The 15748-nt window shown below is 39.7% G+C and overlaps 1 protein-coding gene across 4 annotated transcripts; it reads right to left on the bottom strand.

Annotated features, from left to right (window-relative positions):
• Positions 1-3053: 3053 nt before the first annotated feature.
• Positions 3054-13893, bottom strand: ccdc13 (coiled-coil domain containing 13). Of its 4 annotated transcripts, XM_014332193.2 has the most exons (14): positions 13785-13893; positions 13357-13549; positions 12123-12271; positions 11879-12021; positions 11707-11790; positions 11496-11612; positions 11278-11382; positions 10948-11118; positions 9878-10054; positions 9175-9381; positions 8955-9064; positions 8417-8479; positions 7288-7389; positions 3055-7125 (listed from the first exon to the last, which is right to left on the bottom strand). In XM_014332193.2, exons 2-13 carry the CDS (start codon positions 13542-13544, stop codon positions 7308-7310), a joined length of 1596 nt encoding a protein of 531 aa, XP_014187679.1. In that variant the 5' UTR covers positions 13545-13549; positions 13785-13893; the 3' UTR covers positions 3055-7125; positions 7288-7307. The 4 variants fall into 4 exon arrangements, with proteins under 4 accessions (XP_014187686.1, XP_014187679.1, XP_014187678.1 ...); XM_014332192.2 differs by having other exon boundaries at positions 3055-7389; XM_005912563.3 differs by having other exon boundaries at positions 3055-7389; positions 11496-11609.
• Between the last annotated feature and the right edge of the window lie 1855 nt (positions 13894-15748).

The following is a 15748-nucleotide window of genomic DNA, read 5'->3' as shown; positions in this document are numbered from 1 at the left end:
ATATATTACACAGTGAGTGTCTCCTCTCTAGCTTAGCATTATATTTATGCGGCAAGCAGGTCTGCCGAGAAGCAACCCTTAGTGATAATGATGCTTTGTTGTGGCATTTTATATGTAAAATGAGATGGTTATGAAAGACTGAACAGCCAATTCACACCCATTACACATTTGTTTTTGTTTTTTTAACCAAGGTTAAAGTATAAAAAATGAAGCACCAGCTTCATATTTTACATTTGAAGCACTTCACATATCTACTGAGTGCACCTCAAAACCCTGAGCAAATCCAAATCTTGTTTGATTCTATACCACCGTGATCGTAATTGATGGTGAGCAAAAATATTTATACAACAACATATCGCTTTGTTTTCTCTAATGAATATTGATACACTGGTGCCAAATGCATTAGATGAGACTTCCTGTGGTCCCTCTTATCAAATGAATCATGGAAAAGTGTAAGGAAATGAACTTACCTGCAACAAACACAAAAAAATCCCACAGGATAAAAATCGCAGACAGTGGTAGAAAACAAAGTCACAAGCTAATTAATTTATGATAATATACACATGCTATTTCATTTCAATGCAATGATTAAAACATCTGTTTTTTCTTGGTTTTGTTGCTTTCAGGGATCTTTTGGCTTCTTGGATTAACTCTACCATGGTGCATCTATTCTAAGTAATTATCTTGCACGTCACATAATCTGTGTTTAGAGATAACACTGTTAGTGTCGATATATGTGAGCATGAATTGCAAAAATAAGAAAACAAAGGGAAGGAAAAGGAAACTGCTCAACAGTACAATATTGCCATCTATATAGCCGTGGTGGCTGGCACACTTGCTTACTTTTTGTACTTCCAAGAGAACTATAAATTCCTTCAAAGATGTGTATTATTCTTCCTGCAAAAATGGCAAAAAGTAGTGCAATGGTGCTTCTTAGAAGTGTTTCTTGCTTATACGGACATCTGTACTCTTACCTGCAAACAGTGTACAAAGGGGACCAAGCGAGAGTCACTGAATTTTTATTGCCTAATTATTTCTGAAGTTTAACAAAGTGCTAAAAAATTGTTGAATGCGCTACCCTTTGTGACTAAAAATAACAGCATTGCTTGAGGTGGGCTTGAGGTTTGAGGTGAGAAAGAAGAACATGAAGACATGGAAATACGGGAGAAAAGAGAGCAGTGGTGGAGGAGGAGAAAGACATGATCACAAAGAAATGATCACAAAGAAATGATGAAAAGATACACTCACAAATGTTAAATGGACATATAGTGTTTTAAAAAGCTATCTGTGATCATGAAATTAAAAGTAACTTATAAGACATCCTACGTAACTGGCTGGTCATAGACTGTGATAAGGCAGAACAGCAATGTCCATCTCAGCCACCGTATTCAAGATAGCAAAGTTACATGGTAGCTTCCACAAACCGCTGTCCTCTCCTTTTTTTTTTAAATGTGTTAATTTTAAGTTTATAGGAATGGATCATATGTTGGAAGATGCAATTACACAGTAATAAATGTATATTCATGAGTACAATATAATTTTTTCTGTTAAATAACTTTAAAAAATGACTTAATGTACGTTTAAGGCTCTTGTTGAACTGTCTTGTTCTACATGCCTCATATGGAAGTCTGGGACTGATTGACAAATTTGAGATGGAGGTCCTCCCTTTTTAAAAAAGGGAGCAGTGTCGCTTCCAACTTAAAGGGAATTACACTTTGTGGCCCCCTGGGAGGGTCTATGTCAGAGTACTGGAGAAGAGAGTTCACTGGTTATTAAACTGTGGACTGAGGAGGAACAATGTGGTTTTCCTTCAGGAAAACACTGGACCAGCTCTTTATCCTCTTGAGGATATGCAGGGGTGTGTGAAAATTTGACAAATCAGTTTATATGTGCTATGTGGACTTGGAGAGAGCAAGTCCCCTTTGGGGTGACCTGTAGGATATATCCTGTAGGGGGTACTTTGGAAGTATGGAGTGTCAGGCCCTTTGTTATGGGCTATTTGGTCCCTGTACAACTGTTGTGAGAGTTTGGTTTGCATTCCCAGCAAGAAGTCATGCTGGTTCCCAGTGGGTGTTGGACTCAGGATCCAGGACTGCCCTTTGTCACAGATTCTGTATCCACCTCAGAGGCACAGCATCAACTCCAGGGGCATTGTTCACAAGTGAGGGAAGGAAAAGAAGCCTGGCAGATGGATTGGTGCAGTATCTGTAGTAATGGGCATGCAGCCATAAGTTTGGTAAGGAAACTTATGGCAGCACAAGCTGTGAGTACTGAACAATTAGATCATAGACACAAGTGGTGGAAATGAGCTTCGTCCAAGGGTGGCTGGGCTCTCTTTTAGGGTAAGGGGCTCGATCATTTGGGAGGGGCTCAAAATAGAGCCACATCGCCACCACACTGAGTCAGTGCAGTTCAGGCATGCTCAACTGGGATGCGACCCAGGGCAGACCCAGAAGAAATTATATCTCTCAGCTGTCCTCTGCGTCCTCCAAGAAGAGCTGGAGGAAGTGGCTGGGGAGGAGGTGGTCTGGGAATCTCAGCTTAAACTGCCCCTGCGACCCAGATAAGCTGCAGAAGACAAACAGATATTTTCACCAAAATTAATTCACTTGCCCATTTTATTTACTGTTTGACGCTGATTTGTTTTTGCTTTCTTCGTGTTGGTCAAAAACATGATAATAATGACTTGTTACATGTTCATGCCTCAGAAAAGGTCAAATGGCTTGTCTGATTATTATGCAGGGAGTCAAAAGGTCTCCCAAAATGTTTGACATTTTCGTCCTATGGCTATGTGCTGAACTAGATTCAGTGCAAAAGAGGAAACATGCTCAGAGACATTATGCTATGGTAGTAGAAAACAACAATGGTAAAACACACACACAAATATATATATTTATTTATGTATTTATTATGTATCAAGCTTCTTAAAAAGTGTCAGCTTTTTGAAATAAAGCAACTGTTAGTAGTACAACACACAGGGTGGTACCCTGTTTTACTAATTCAATATGAAGTCATAATCTGAATGATTAGCTGAAAAGAGTTAGAGAGTATCTGTTGTCTTGCCTGAGAATATTCAACCACTTTCCACCCTTACACGCCTACATGCTACATTATATGATTTTGCACAGACACCTTCAGGACCTGTTAAGTGTTAATTAGTGGATGTGACTGTTGTGTCAAAACAAATATTCATACATTTATATTCAGAAAACATACACAGACAGCATTTTTGTGAGCAACTGGCCTCCTGGGGCTTCACTGCATCTCAGCTGGTGTGTCATTCCCCTTTGTCTCCCCCAATTATTTCCATCTCTCTCTCTTTCTTTAAAACTTTCCGACAAAGGTAAAACTAGAAAAAAAAAATCACACCCTTGTTATCAGTGATGCTCTCGCACACATCTCCAGAAGGCTGCAGATCTCATTAACCGTGATCATATCTGTGAGCAAAATGTCAACTCTAACATGGAAGCATTCGCTAAGGGACTTATTAAACAATTTTTGCTTGTTAAAGGACGTCCTGCCACGCAGCTGCAGTCAGGCGGAAAGTCTGCTTGCAGGAACATAAAGGATATCTGCACCAGTGGTGATGCATACATATGACGAAACAAGCGTGTTCAAAAGAAGTTGGGCAAATAATACTGAATAAAAACAAAGAAGTTTTTTTATCCTTTTTTATTTCCCATGACCATCATCGGATATAAGGTGGAGTGGTTCCAGAAGAAATTGATTATTACCAAGTTTGATACAACATGGTGAGAAAATTCAATTTAGAGTGAGAAAATTGCCGGGAGGATTAGATGTGGAAGAGCCATGAGTCGAGAACAACACTGGGTTACTAAAGCGAATGGGGAGGGGGGGAACGCAGCCTTCAATGACAGAGCACTTTGAGCACAGATTGTGAGGAGCTACAGTTTTTCATAAGACAGCATTTTTGTAAGCAGTCCCTCTGATCCAGAATCAGTGTGTTGTCCTCTCAAGTATCTCAACCAAAACATCACAGCTGGTTTAGTCTCCAGTATTAATAATTCTGTATTATAACTGTGTTCATCCTTTTTATCAACTCCAAAAGCTGGAAAAATCAATGATTAAATGACAACTGTGTCACAATAACGACAATTAAACTCTGCTGTATGAACTGATAATGCACATATTTGCTGTTAGTGTCACATAAATCCTGCAGGATCCATTTAATTTCATTTTTGGCTTCAGATCAAAACATAGGAGTCGCCATCAAGTACTGTACTTAACTGACCACACTGCCATCTAGTGACGCAACTTGTATTTAAACATATCTGAGCAAACTGAAATTACTACAGGGCTCACGCAGTATTGACTCACTGCACTGTACATATACGAAGTGTAAGCAAAGGAAGGAGTTTGAAAATGAACAAAAAAAGACTCAAAAAGTTTGAAATATGGGTGCAAGAGGCACAAATGAGTATCATGCTGAGGGGATCTGCTCACGAGCCTCACGAGGCTTTAGTGAACACCTCCGCACCTGATTTTTAAAATCAATTTCAGTGTCGTTAACTCACCCCGTACACTTTGATCTTTACCCTTTCCCTCACCGCGACCTGGAAAAGATAAAAACTCATTACTTTAATTCTACTTACTGTAAATGAGCACATTAGGACCCTGCTGTTTATTTTCTTTCCATTACATGTAAATGAGAGGGACTGGGAGATGAATGGACGCATAGAGGTCCAAACCGTTTTCTGGCCTGAGCAAAGTTCACAGATCCCTCATATACTGATGGCTAACTTTAACCTCTGCGTTCACAGCTGCACTATTTACTTTAGTTTCTGGATGCAGTCAATGGTCTGCAGGAAGCATTGGTCCAGAACGAGGGAATACCTCTGAGGAGAAGGATGGAGAAAGGAGTCATTCAAACTTGGAATGACAAATAGGTGAGGCTGTTTACGTATGCTGTGTTTACATAAGTTTGTGTTTGGTTTGGTGGGTTATTGGGCATTTTGGAATAAATCTACACCTTTCTGCGTAATACAGCTACATAAAACAATAATAAAATTGTCTGGCAAGGTGTAATTTATTTGAAAGTGATGACACTCTTAAATAACTGAAGTCAACATGAGCAGTCACATTAATCCCTGATATTAGGTCAACTGAAACTTCAGTATAACATGTCTGAAAAAGAAAAGCTCACTGAAAAAGGATGGAAATAATGTCCCTCTTGCAGTCATGCACTGCGTTAAAATTATATACGATTACAGGTTTGCGAAAATGCTCAAACGCTGGCTTCATATAAAGTACAGTTTTGTGGCAAAGTTTGAAAATGACCCCCCAAAAAAACCATATGAAGTTGAACGCTTTCCTGGCAATCAGACGCAGTTAGGGACCGTGACAAGCATTTGCTCCATCAACACCCTTTCTGACGCACATTTCCTCACTTGATACGTATCTGGCAATCTTCATCTTCTCGTCTCTCATCTTGCTCTTACGGTGACACGTCTCACTCTGTTGCATTAAAGAGCGCCTCACCTTCCATCCAGGAGGTATTCAAACACAAGCTGTTTTTTGTTACTCTGAGCATAAAGGCTTTCTTCATCATGTCCAAACTCTGATATTTTTGTCTTGTGGCACTTTCTCGCTCAGTCCAATGGGGACCTGCCAATCTCCCACAGGGTCCTGGAAGACATAGTGCGGTATTTGAAGCAGCACACTAACTCAGCCATGGTTTTAAATTAAGCGTGATGTGGAGAGGGAGGAAAGGGGGGGATGTTCTGCTGAAACCCTTTTGGCTACATCGGAAGAAAATAACTCGGATGTTAGTATGAATGTAAGAGCCACTCCCACTGGGCATATCCAGACAACCTTTGGATTAAGAGCCATATACTGTACATGTGTGACCTGCTCTGGGGAATGTATAGAGGACTACAGTGGGAGTTTGTGCAGCTTGAGTTTGCAGTTATTTTCAACCGCTATTCCCACAAAACTGGTTTCAAGTCAGAAATGATTAGTGTTAATATTTAATAGGAATATTGAAACGATTTGGGAACTTAACTGGGGTGATTACTATTTAGCCTGGCCTGTCGCACATTTATTTACAACTGTATGGAGCCAAAAAAAACCTTAAAAAAAGAAAGAAAAAAAATCAACCAAAGTCATCGCCATGAAGGTAAACAATGTATTGAAAATATTTGTTGAGGGTTCGGTTCCTTTTCACTGATTAATTTGGATGTTTCTTTGGTTTACAGAAAATATTTACTTTGAAAACAGACAGCATTGGTCTCGATACCTGTAATGCATTTAAGGTTACCAGCCGAGGAAAGACAAATATATATTTAATAAAATGTGACAGTGACATTTATAAAACAGCGAGCAGACGAGATGTGAAACCACGGGGAGACGTCTTATCAGCACCGACCGCTCCTGCAATCACCCGGGACACTTGTCTGATGCCATCAGGGTTAAGTTGAAAGCTATTTTACTCAAGGTACTTAAGTCGTTAAACCGAGGTCACCCGACCTTACGTCGCAAACTGTCTTTCGGGGACTCAAATGGAGAGAAAGTCAGAGATGCATATAATGTTTGCGTGGCTGAAGAGGAGAGTTTTTTTTTTTTCCTTTCTCCTGCAGGCTGCTGTTTTGTCACATGTGACAGGAGAAGGTAGGGCTCAGCTGGAAGTGAGGCTGAGCAGGGACCAGCCAGTTCCCCTGGTTAGTGTCTTGTCTGTGCTGTCACAGAGCCTCCAGGAAAACATGCCTGACTTGTCTCATCACGTCACTGAAAGCTGCAGGTCATGGTGGAGAGTGCTCTTTAGGGATGCCCTCAGCGCCCGCGTTTCCTCCAGCTGAATGACCAGCCAAGAGACAACATACAAGAACAACATGAACATCTCCGTGCAACCTCGATGTGACGGGCAGAATGAGCACTGCTGTCTGCAGCGTGTCTACCGCCGCACATCATTATTTCTGTCGTCTGGTTAACTCTTATGGTTGGAGAAAGAAAACTCCTGAACCAGAACCAGTTTAAGGCAGTGTTGTCAAAGAAATAAAGTGTTTACAAATGCTGGACTGTTGGACAGTCTATTCAGGTTTGTCTGTGGACAGTTCCTGTTGCTCAGAGACTCCATGGTGCTCAGGGACTCTGCTCCTGCCGACAGAGCTGTGATAGCCACGTGCAAGAAAGATAAGGGGGAAATTGAAAAAGGAAAAAGAAAAAAAAAAAAAAAAAAGAGAAGAAGAAAAAAATCCTGATATTGTCACATCATGTTGTCACTGAGCCTTGGCATATCAGTCCTAGCCATGTTGCATGCACAGTGTTTACTTTAATCAAATTTTGGCCTCTTAAACTCCTCCAGGATCACTGGCCTGTGGTGCTCCTCTTGGTGCTTGTGCCTCCAAACATGTGTGGCTCATCACTTTCTCTCTAGAAGAGTCAGACAAATGTTGGATTGCATTAGAGTTAATCCAACGGAATTCTTCTTAACAGACACAGCTTTGGAATGACAAATATAGATTATACTTACCCAGACAAGCTATTAGCTTGATAAATATGTGTAATTTTATATAAAAGTTTCATTTTTGCACCATTAAATTTCTGACGTTAAATTGAAAACTGTAAAATAAACCACCACGCTCTCATTAGTGCACACCACAGACATTACTCAGTCAATAGCCTCCCTGTGTTTGTAATCTTGGGATGGAAATATACAAACTGATTTAACATTTTAGTTGTGCAGCATTATAGCATTTAATTTTTACACTGACAAGAAAATAAAAGTGGCTATTTTACCTTTGTGCAGTACGCAAAAGTGCAAACTTGAAATGTGAAGAAAGAACATTTGCGTGAATCATCCGACCACTTCATTTGGCAAAAAAAAACCAAACAACCAACAATCACCGCATGGGTATCGACTCAAGTGACCTTTTTTCACCAATAAAGCAGTCCTTCATCACTATCTTCGATGAGTAAGAGAGCCAGCAGCAGTGGCATAAAGATGCCGTTCCAGATCAAGCTGGAGAGCTGTTAGCTACAGCAATCTGGATCCTCTGTAAGAAAATGAAAACTATCTCGCTTTTGGAGACATTTCATGACCTGTGCTGCTTGCTCGATGTTTTTATCTATTTTTTTTTTTGTTTGGGTATTTTGGAGGAATCAATCAAGCCTTCAGGTGAAGTGGTATTTTTCGATCTATACTTTCACACAAAGATGTGCATTTCACAACCCTGTCCCACTGACAGAATTACACTGTGAGCGATAGACTGAAAAAAAACAAAAAAAAACAACAACTACAAAAGAACATCTGCAGTATATTCTACAGACCTCTCAAGCTTGTTAGTCCTTCTCCACAAAGAGGACTTGGGTTATCATGTCACAGTCAGGAATTTTGTTTACCAATTTCATAGTGTTGCCCATGTCAGTACAGAGCAGACATGGTACACATTAAACTTACGTGAATTCTATGCCACTTCCCACTGCTGGCAGCACCAGTTTGTGACCAAATTTAGAAATTGAACTGAAAAACAAAACATTTGAAGGCGGTAAACAGAAATCCCACAGGAATACAGAAGTCATCAATACGCCAATAACAGTGTACCCCAACGTTAACCTTAGGTAATTATTTAGCTTTATGTTTCTAGACAAGACGAGAGATATCAGTGCTATGTGTGACACTTAGCCTCAGAGGCTGGTTTCAAGTGCAAAACAGAAGACGAGATGAACAAAAATTATCTGTCCTGAAGAAGTAAATCAGGGTTCCTCAAAGTTGTATGAAGCTAAAACAGTTCTTACTCAACACATCATAATTCTTTCTCAAACCTAAAAAAAAAAAAAAAGGTTCCCAGCTTAATCTTACTCAAGTAATCTTTTGCTTAAATATTTTATTTCTCACCACGTGCAATGGATCCATATCCCACAGATTGGGACCCACCAAGCTAAACTAACAATAAGCATATTTTAATGATTATCAGATATTAAACCAGCACAAGTACCCTGAAGATGGAATTCTTTTGGTAATGTCTCCCTCTTCTGGGGAAACAGCAGAAGTACAGTTTGTTATCCTGATGCTGGGTTGTCTGTGCACATCATCGTTCTTCAACACCTATAAACACACGTTTAATTGCTGGTCAGACATCTCATGCTGAATCTCGGAGAATGCACAAAAATAAAAAAACAAAAACAAAAAAAACCTGGTAATTATTTCTTGATTACCTTATCAGAGAATTGCTGTTTTTTCTGTAGTTTTTTGATAATGGCATCTTTCTCAGCAAGTATCTCCTTAAATCTCTGGATGATAGCACTGTGCTCTGAAGGTATGTTGCTCAGCTGTTGTCCTACACTCTGCTGCATCACCTTGCTCTGTACGTTTTGTTTTTGGCTGAGTTGTTTTAATACCATCTGCATCTGGGCCTGCTGCTTCTGCCAGAGGTAGAAAAGATATACACACTTTATAGGAACAGTAGTAGTAAAGCATGGACACATCACAGGATATCCTCTACTTTGCAGTATGTTGACTTCAACTCATAAATGTCAAGTGAAATTGGTACTGTAACAGTTGGTGAAATGTTAGTATTTGACCACTAGGCGGAGCTCTTGTAATGATAATGTAACTAACGCATTTTATTTTGTATGTTTTCTTTTTGTGTTAACATTTTCCTTTTTTGGTATAAGGTAAGGGCAGAGGTCACTTCCTGTTTTGGGAAGTAAGGTCAGAGAAGCTGCGCATGGTGACGGTCTAGCCGTGTAAAAGTCAAGCTAAGAAAGAAGAAATAAGCCCTAAGTTCCAGTTACACCAGTTTGTCTACTTGCAGGCCAAAGTGGTATGTTTGTTTATATTTTGTGAATTTTATATTGTAATATGTTTTAGAATCTATACGACTCTAACCAGATATTTGTCTCCAGTCTAATTTCTTACCATCAAAGCAGCCACGAACTCATCATCGTGTTTCCCCTTCTCCATCAGGGTTGATATTTGATGCTTCAGAATTTTGACTTCAGCAGATAGAGTTTTGCTCCTGGCTTTAGAGGCTTCCAGCTTTTGCTTCACATCTTTGTGTTCTTTCAAGAGCGCCTCATAATCCACTGAGAGCCTCTGCACAGTTGTGGAAGGAGAGAAGGGCCTTAGCACATTAACAATGTAATGTCTATGTTCATATAAAATCATTGCCTAAGTCCCAGTTAAACAGACAGAGAGACCAGTCAACAACCCTCTCACAATCCAACATGCACATGACTTCCAGCAGGCACTAAATGGGAGTTTCTTTTTTTGATTACATGTAAAGTCTGTTTTCTTAACATAAGAAATGAAATCAGAAAAACGTATGTAGGTTTGCACTGGCTCAAGGTGATTAAAAACACAGAGACATAAAATACAAGTCAACACACACACACAATTATTAACTGTAAGCCTGTGAGGATAACATGGTTTGAGTCTGTCTGACCTCAAGTCAGTGGGATACTTGTTCCAAACAACAGGACCACAGTAGCTGAAGCACCTGAGCACACTTAAATCTAATTTTGGGAATAGCCAAAAGATCTGCACCTGCTGACCTGAGAGGTCTAATTGGGTTAAAGAGGCTGCGCAAGTCAGAGATGTACTGGGGGTGCCAAGCCATTGAGAGCTTTATGAACTAATAGAAGGGTTTTAAATGTAATTCTGCATTGAACTTGGAACCACTGTTGTGACTTCGCTCCTTGAGTGCTAATAAAATGCTGAACTTGCAGCATATGTGTAAGGACTCTCTTACAGCAATACAGTTTAACCTGCTTGATATGAATGCATGGACCCATTTCTCATAGTCAGTTTGAAATAAGAACTTTTGATATATCTCTGAAATTCAAATTTTCATTTAATAAGTGGCTGGCATTGGCAAAAAAAAGAGAAAAACACACACACACACACACAAACACACACACACACACACACACTTTCGCCAAGCTACTAATGGTTGGTCTGCAGGCCTCTGTGGTTGTGGCTATACATACCTCAAGGGCTACCCTCTTCTCTTTCTCTATAGTGCGGATGTAGTTGACATTTCTTTCCTGAGGAGGAGTTTTCTGAAGAACACCCATGCCCAGAAACTCTTCCTCTCCACTCAGAACACTTGACTGCCTTTGTTGTGTTGATTTGTTCAGCTGCTGCTCAAGCTCTCGTACCTGTTGTTCAAGTTTTGTTCATCATCAGTTCAGTTTCAGGGGTTTTTTTTTATGCTTTCCTGTGAACTCACTATTTTGAAAAGCACTTCATTGGTTATAATGTTCTAACTTTAAAATACATTTATGTAAAATCAAGTTAAACTTCAATTTTGAACCTACCCTTGTCTGCAGAGCCAGTATCTGCTGTGCTCGACCTCTAAAGCTCCCAGGGCAGCTTAGTAATTGCTGAAGGTTGACCTCCTCTCCAATCTCACTAATCAGAACCTGAAGTAGTTCATATTTTAGAATCTATAAGTCACTTGTGAAAAATCATTCAGATATAAAATATTCTTCTTGAGTGATTGCATATAAGACAGAAAATAAAGTAAGTCTCCTACCTTCTGTGCCATTTTCAACTCCTGCTTGGCAGACTGCACCTGGTTGCGGTACTCAGTCACCTTCATTTGGGTAGTTGCTAATTTTTCCTGCAGAGATTTAACCAGTGCACTTTCCTGCTTTCAGAAACAAGTCATAAATGATCCTTTCAGTGATGCCATTATTTTAGTTAGGACCCTACAGCAAAATGTTCCTTTTGTTATTATTCCTTACCTCACATTCTTCAGATGAGATCTTAACTGGTGACTTTGAATCTACTTTTTGCCCAGGTACACCATGTACCAGCATGGCCTGCAGCTACAGAAAGTCACAACAGTTTTTCTGAGAAGGACAAATTTTCATGCATCAAATTATTTCAAATGATACACATAAAGCAAAACTTTACCTCTCTCTCAAGCTCTTTGATTCTGTTGCCGTTTTGCTTACATTTAATCTTCTCTTGCTCAATTTCAGCAGTTAGTTCTCTATTCTTCTTGGATAGCTCAACAATCTTGGTGGCAGCTACAGCTCCTGCCAAGCCTGAAGTACCTAAACAGATGAGTTGATGAAGCAGGAAGAAGCTGTCACATGTCTGTAACATCTCAATGCAAAAAAAAAAGAAAAAAAGATTAAAACAGTTTACATTATACCTGCTAAAGCCAGTCTTTCTTCATCTCTTTTCCTCTTCAGGTGCTTAATTTCAAAATCCTTCTCGCTCAGAAGTTTGAAGAGCCGACCATTTTCATCCTTTAGCTCTCTCAATTGGTCAAGGAGGGCCTTATTCTGAATGTGCAACAGCCTATGGAAGACAAAATGAACAAGGATGAATGTAACATGACAGAATGGTTATTTACAACCATGTGAAAATGACAGTTTTCATGGGATTCTGTGCAGTCCTGTGAAAAATTGAGTCCACCTTTAGTGGTTACCTTAAATGGGTTAGTGGCAGCCATGTGCAATTAACTGATCATCAGAAAGTGTGAGCGCTATGAAAAGCAGAAATTTTGGCAGTTTACTGGTCCGGACCATTCAGGTGCCACAATCTTCCAAAAAGTGGGTGTCCCAGCAAGTTCATCCCAAGGACAGACTTAGCAACGCTCAGAATCTACAGGCCTCACTTGGCATGTTAAATGTTGAAGTTCATGACAATACAATTAGAAAAAGACTGAACAAGTATGGCTTGTTTGGAAAGGCCAAGAGAAAGCCTTTCTCTCTAAAAAGAACATGGCATGGCATTGCAGAGTTGAATCTCAACAAACCACAAAACTTCTGGAACAATGTCCACCAAAGTGGATGTGTTTGACCATAATGCACAGCAACATGTTTGGTAAAAACCAAACACAGCATATCAGCACAAAAACGCCTCATACCAACTGTCAGACATTGTGGTGAAGGGGTGGTGATTTGGACTTGTTTTGCAGCCACAGGACCTGGGCACTTTGCAGTCACTGCTTCTCTGTATACAGTACCAAAGTATTCTAGAGTCAAATGTGAGAACATCTGTCTGAAAACTCAAACTTGGTTGAAATTTGATCATGCAATCACAGGACAATGATCTCAATCACAGCAGCAAATCTGACTGAACAACAACAAAAGAATGTGTTGCAATTCAAGTCAATGTTCAGACCTCAGCCTGACTTATCAGGCCATGGGACATACCCTGCAAACCTCAAAGAACAAAAGCACTGTTGTATGGAAGAGTGAGCCAAAATTCATCATACAGAAAATGATTACTCAAAGTTATTGCTGCAAGCCACTTAGTTTTTCACATGACTGCATGCAGATGACAAAGATTTCCAGTCTTGAATAATATATTCCTTCATAGTGGTTTATGTAGCAACATTTATGGAAAATACCTTGAAAAACATTTAATTTAAGTCTCACCTGTTTTGGGGAGCATCACAGCTTGCCTGAACACCTTGGTTAGACAGATCCAAATCATCCTGAGCGCCACTGTCATTGAGCTTGTCTGGCTGTGTTTCCTTTTTCCTCTCCTGTTTCCTTTTTTCCTGCTGTTTTTGCAGTGCTTGAAACTGAAGCCGCAGTTCGTTCAGCTGATCCTCAGACTCCATGATCTCTGATTTATGGCATTGGAAAGTTAAAGGTTGATATTATAATCGAATCAATGCTGAGGCTTAAACTATTATGTCGTGTTGTGCTTCTTATCTGACACAGAGAGAATGCCCTTAAAACGATGTCTGTAGTCGACGTTTACGGTACGTAAACCGTACGTACGTACCGAAAGACTATTTTCTGAGCCTAAGCGAAAAGTTCCCTTAAAGAGAGATTAAGTTGAAGAGAAAATATCTCACCTGTTAATTAGTCGGGTCCGTGTAAACAAATTGGTTTTAAACTTCACCACAGGTGAAGACAACTCCTGTATCCATAGCAACTGCCATCCGGGGACTCAGCTCAGCTTAAAACAACATCTCGCGGGAGCAGAAATGTAGTCATAGAGACCAGGGGACGCTTATAAAGGCTAAAACATATTTATTTAATTGTGCCCTGGATATGTCACCTTTAATTCAAAGTCTGACTTTCTATGGCACAAATGTATTTACTTCATTTTTTTTTTAACTGCACTGACAGATAAAAGCACCTTCTGCATCTGCAGTGCTTCTTAAACTTATTGGGCACTGTGCTAGTATTCGTTCAGTATAGCCTAGGTTTTGCGAAACTTCCATTGTTTTTGTTCTTCTTTTGCTCTTTTGTTTTTATTTTCCAGTGTAGTGGAAAATAAGGAGGCTACTTGTACTGCAGCTCCCTCCGGTGGATTGTAGATTGTTCACCACTACAAAAAAATGTAATTGGAAATTTTAATTTAGTTAGTTAGTTTAATATATTTCACATTAGATCTGTCCAGGGTGTACCCCAGCTCTTGCCCTCAGACAGCTTGGATAGGCTCAATTTGTTTCATGTTATGTCACCATACACACCATAGTGTTTTTAACTAATTTTAATTACGATCTTTTGTAAATGTGGTTTTAATCACAGCCAGAGGTAGTACTCTTCTATGGTGTTTAAGCATGCGATCAGATCAAAGCTACTTTGAGTTACTCCTTTAGTCACAAGAGGTCAGCACAGCAGTTAGCTCCACATATTTGATTTGGCAGGCCCCTTCCTATCCTTGCTGTTGTTTCATGTTGCTATACAGCTAAGCAAAAAGGCATAACTTTTTGCTTAGCTGTATATTGCACTGATAATGTAGGCCTGTAACATCCACGGGTTGGATAGTTTTGGAAGTGATAGATACGTACAAATCTTAACAGTAAACTGGAGTGGTCATAACTCTTATCCTGTGTACAAGAATGGCCAAAGTTGTCTTCATCTGCTGGTCAGCTGAAGCCTTTTGAGAGGTGCAGAACATTACAAGGACCTTTATTGACACTTTGACTCCATAGAGGAGGTGGATGAGAGGAGGATGTTAGCCAAGCTAATGTCCATTATGGACAACAACTCTCACCATCTGTCCCTGAGCAGCTCCTTCAGCAGTAGACTGTTAAAGCTACAATGTAGGACTGAGCGCTATCATATGTCCTTCATCCTGACAGCAGACAGACTATACAACAACAGTATGGGCGGGGGGGGGACTCGGGGGGGGGGCAGCGGTCTCAAAAACTGCAGCCTTACCTAATGTCCACCTACTGTTACTCATTTATATTAAGATTAAAAAATCTAGCTGGTGTTGGTATGGAGAGTAACCTTCAGTAATAGTAGTAAATCACACAGCAATAGTACATTCATGTAGTTGTAAAGAAGCATGATAATATATTAAGTAATCCAAAGTCTTCAGAATACGTTTCTCTCCTTGAGTAACGTAACGGAATACATTACAAAATACATTTTGGGGCATTTATTCTCTAATCTGTAGTGGAATACATTTTAAAAGTAACCTTCCCAACACTGTCAGTACTGGATGTAAGATGATACTCGGCAGATGTCACGTAGACTTTATACGATGTCTTGGAAATGCCTATTTTCACAGCAGCCCCATAGTCACAGTGACAAAGCATTTTCATACCTCAAAATGATGCAGTTAATTCCCCATTTAGAGGAAAAATGAATACAAATAATATAATAGTGTATCAGTTAACAGAGTTGAAAGACTCTGACTTCAAGACCAGAAATGACATATTCGGAATAGCTTAACAAGGTGTCAATTAAAGCACAAAACAGGTTAAACAACATTTTGGTGGCTACTACAAAGTATATATATAATATCAAAGTAGCACAAATAACAAAATTAAAATCATTGAAAAAAATGAAAAAGAGTTCA

Source organism: Haplochromis burtoni, unplaced genomic scaffold (genome assembly GCF_018398535.1).
Source record: "Haplochromis burtoni strain Fernald_Lab_line unplaced genomic scaffold, NCSU_Asbu1 Contig_3, whole genome shotgun sequence".
Taxonomy (NCBI): Eukaryota; Metazoa; Chordata; class Actinopteri; order Cichliformes; family Cichlidae; genus Haplochromis; species Haplochromis burtoni.
This window is presented reverse-complemented; position numbering and strand designations above follow the sequence as displayed.

Bases quoted from the DNA above. Each gene is read 5' to 3' on its own strand.
- ccdc13 (XM_014332192.2), bottom strand. From the start codon at position 13,544: ATGGAGTCTGAGGATCAGCTGAACGAACTGCGGCTTCAGTTTCAAGCA. The intron at 12,272-13,356 runs GTGAGACTTAAA...TGTCTTCCATAG, and splicing joins TGTGATGCTCCCCAAAACAG to GCTGTTGCACATTCAGAATA. The intron at 11,383-11,495 runs GTAGGAGACTTA...GAACTACTTCAG, and splicing joins AGTTGAAAATGGCACAGAAG to GTTCTGATTAGTGAGATTGG.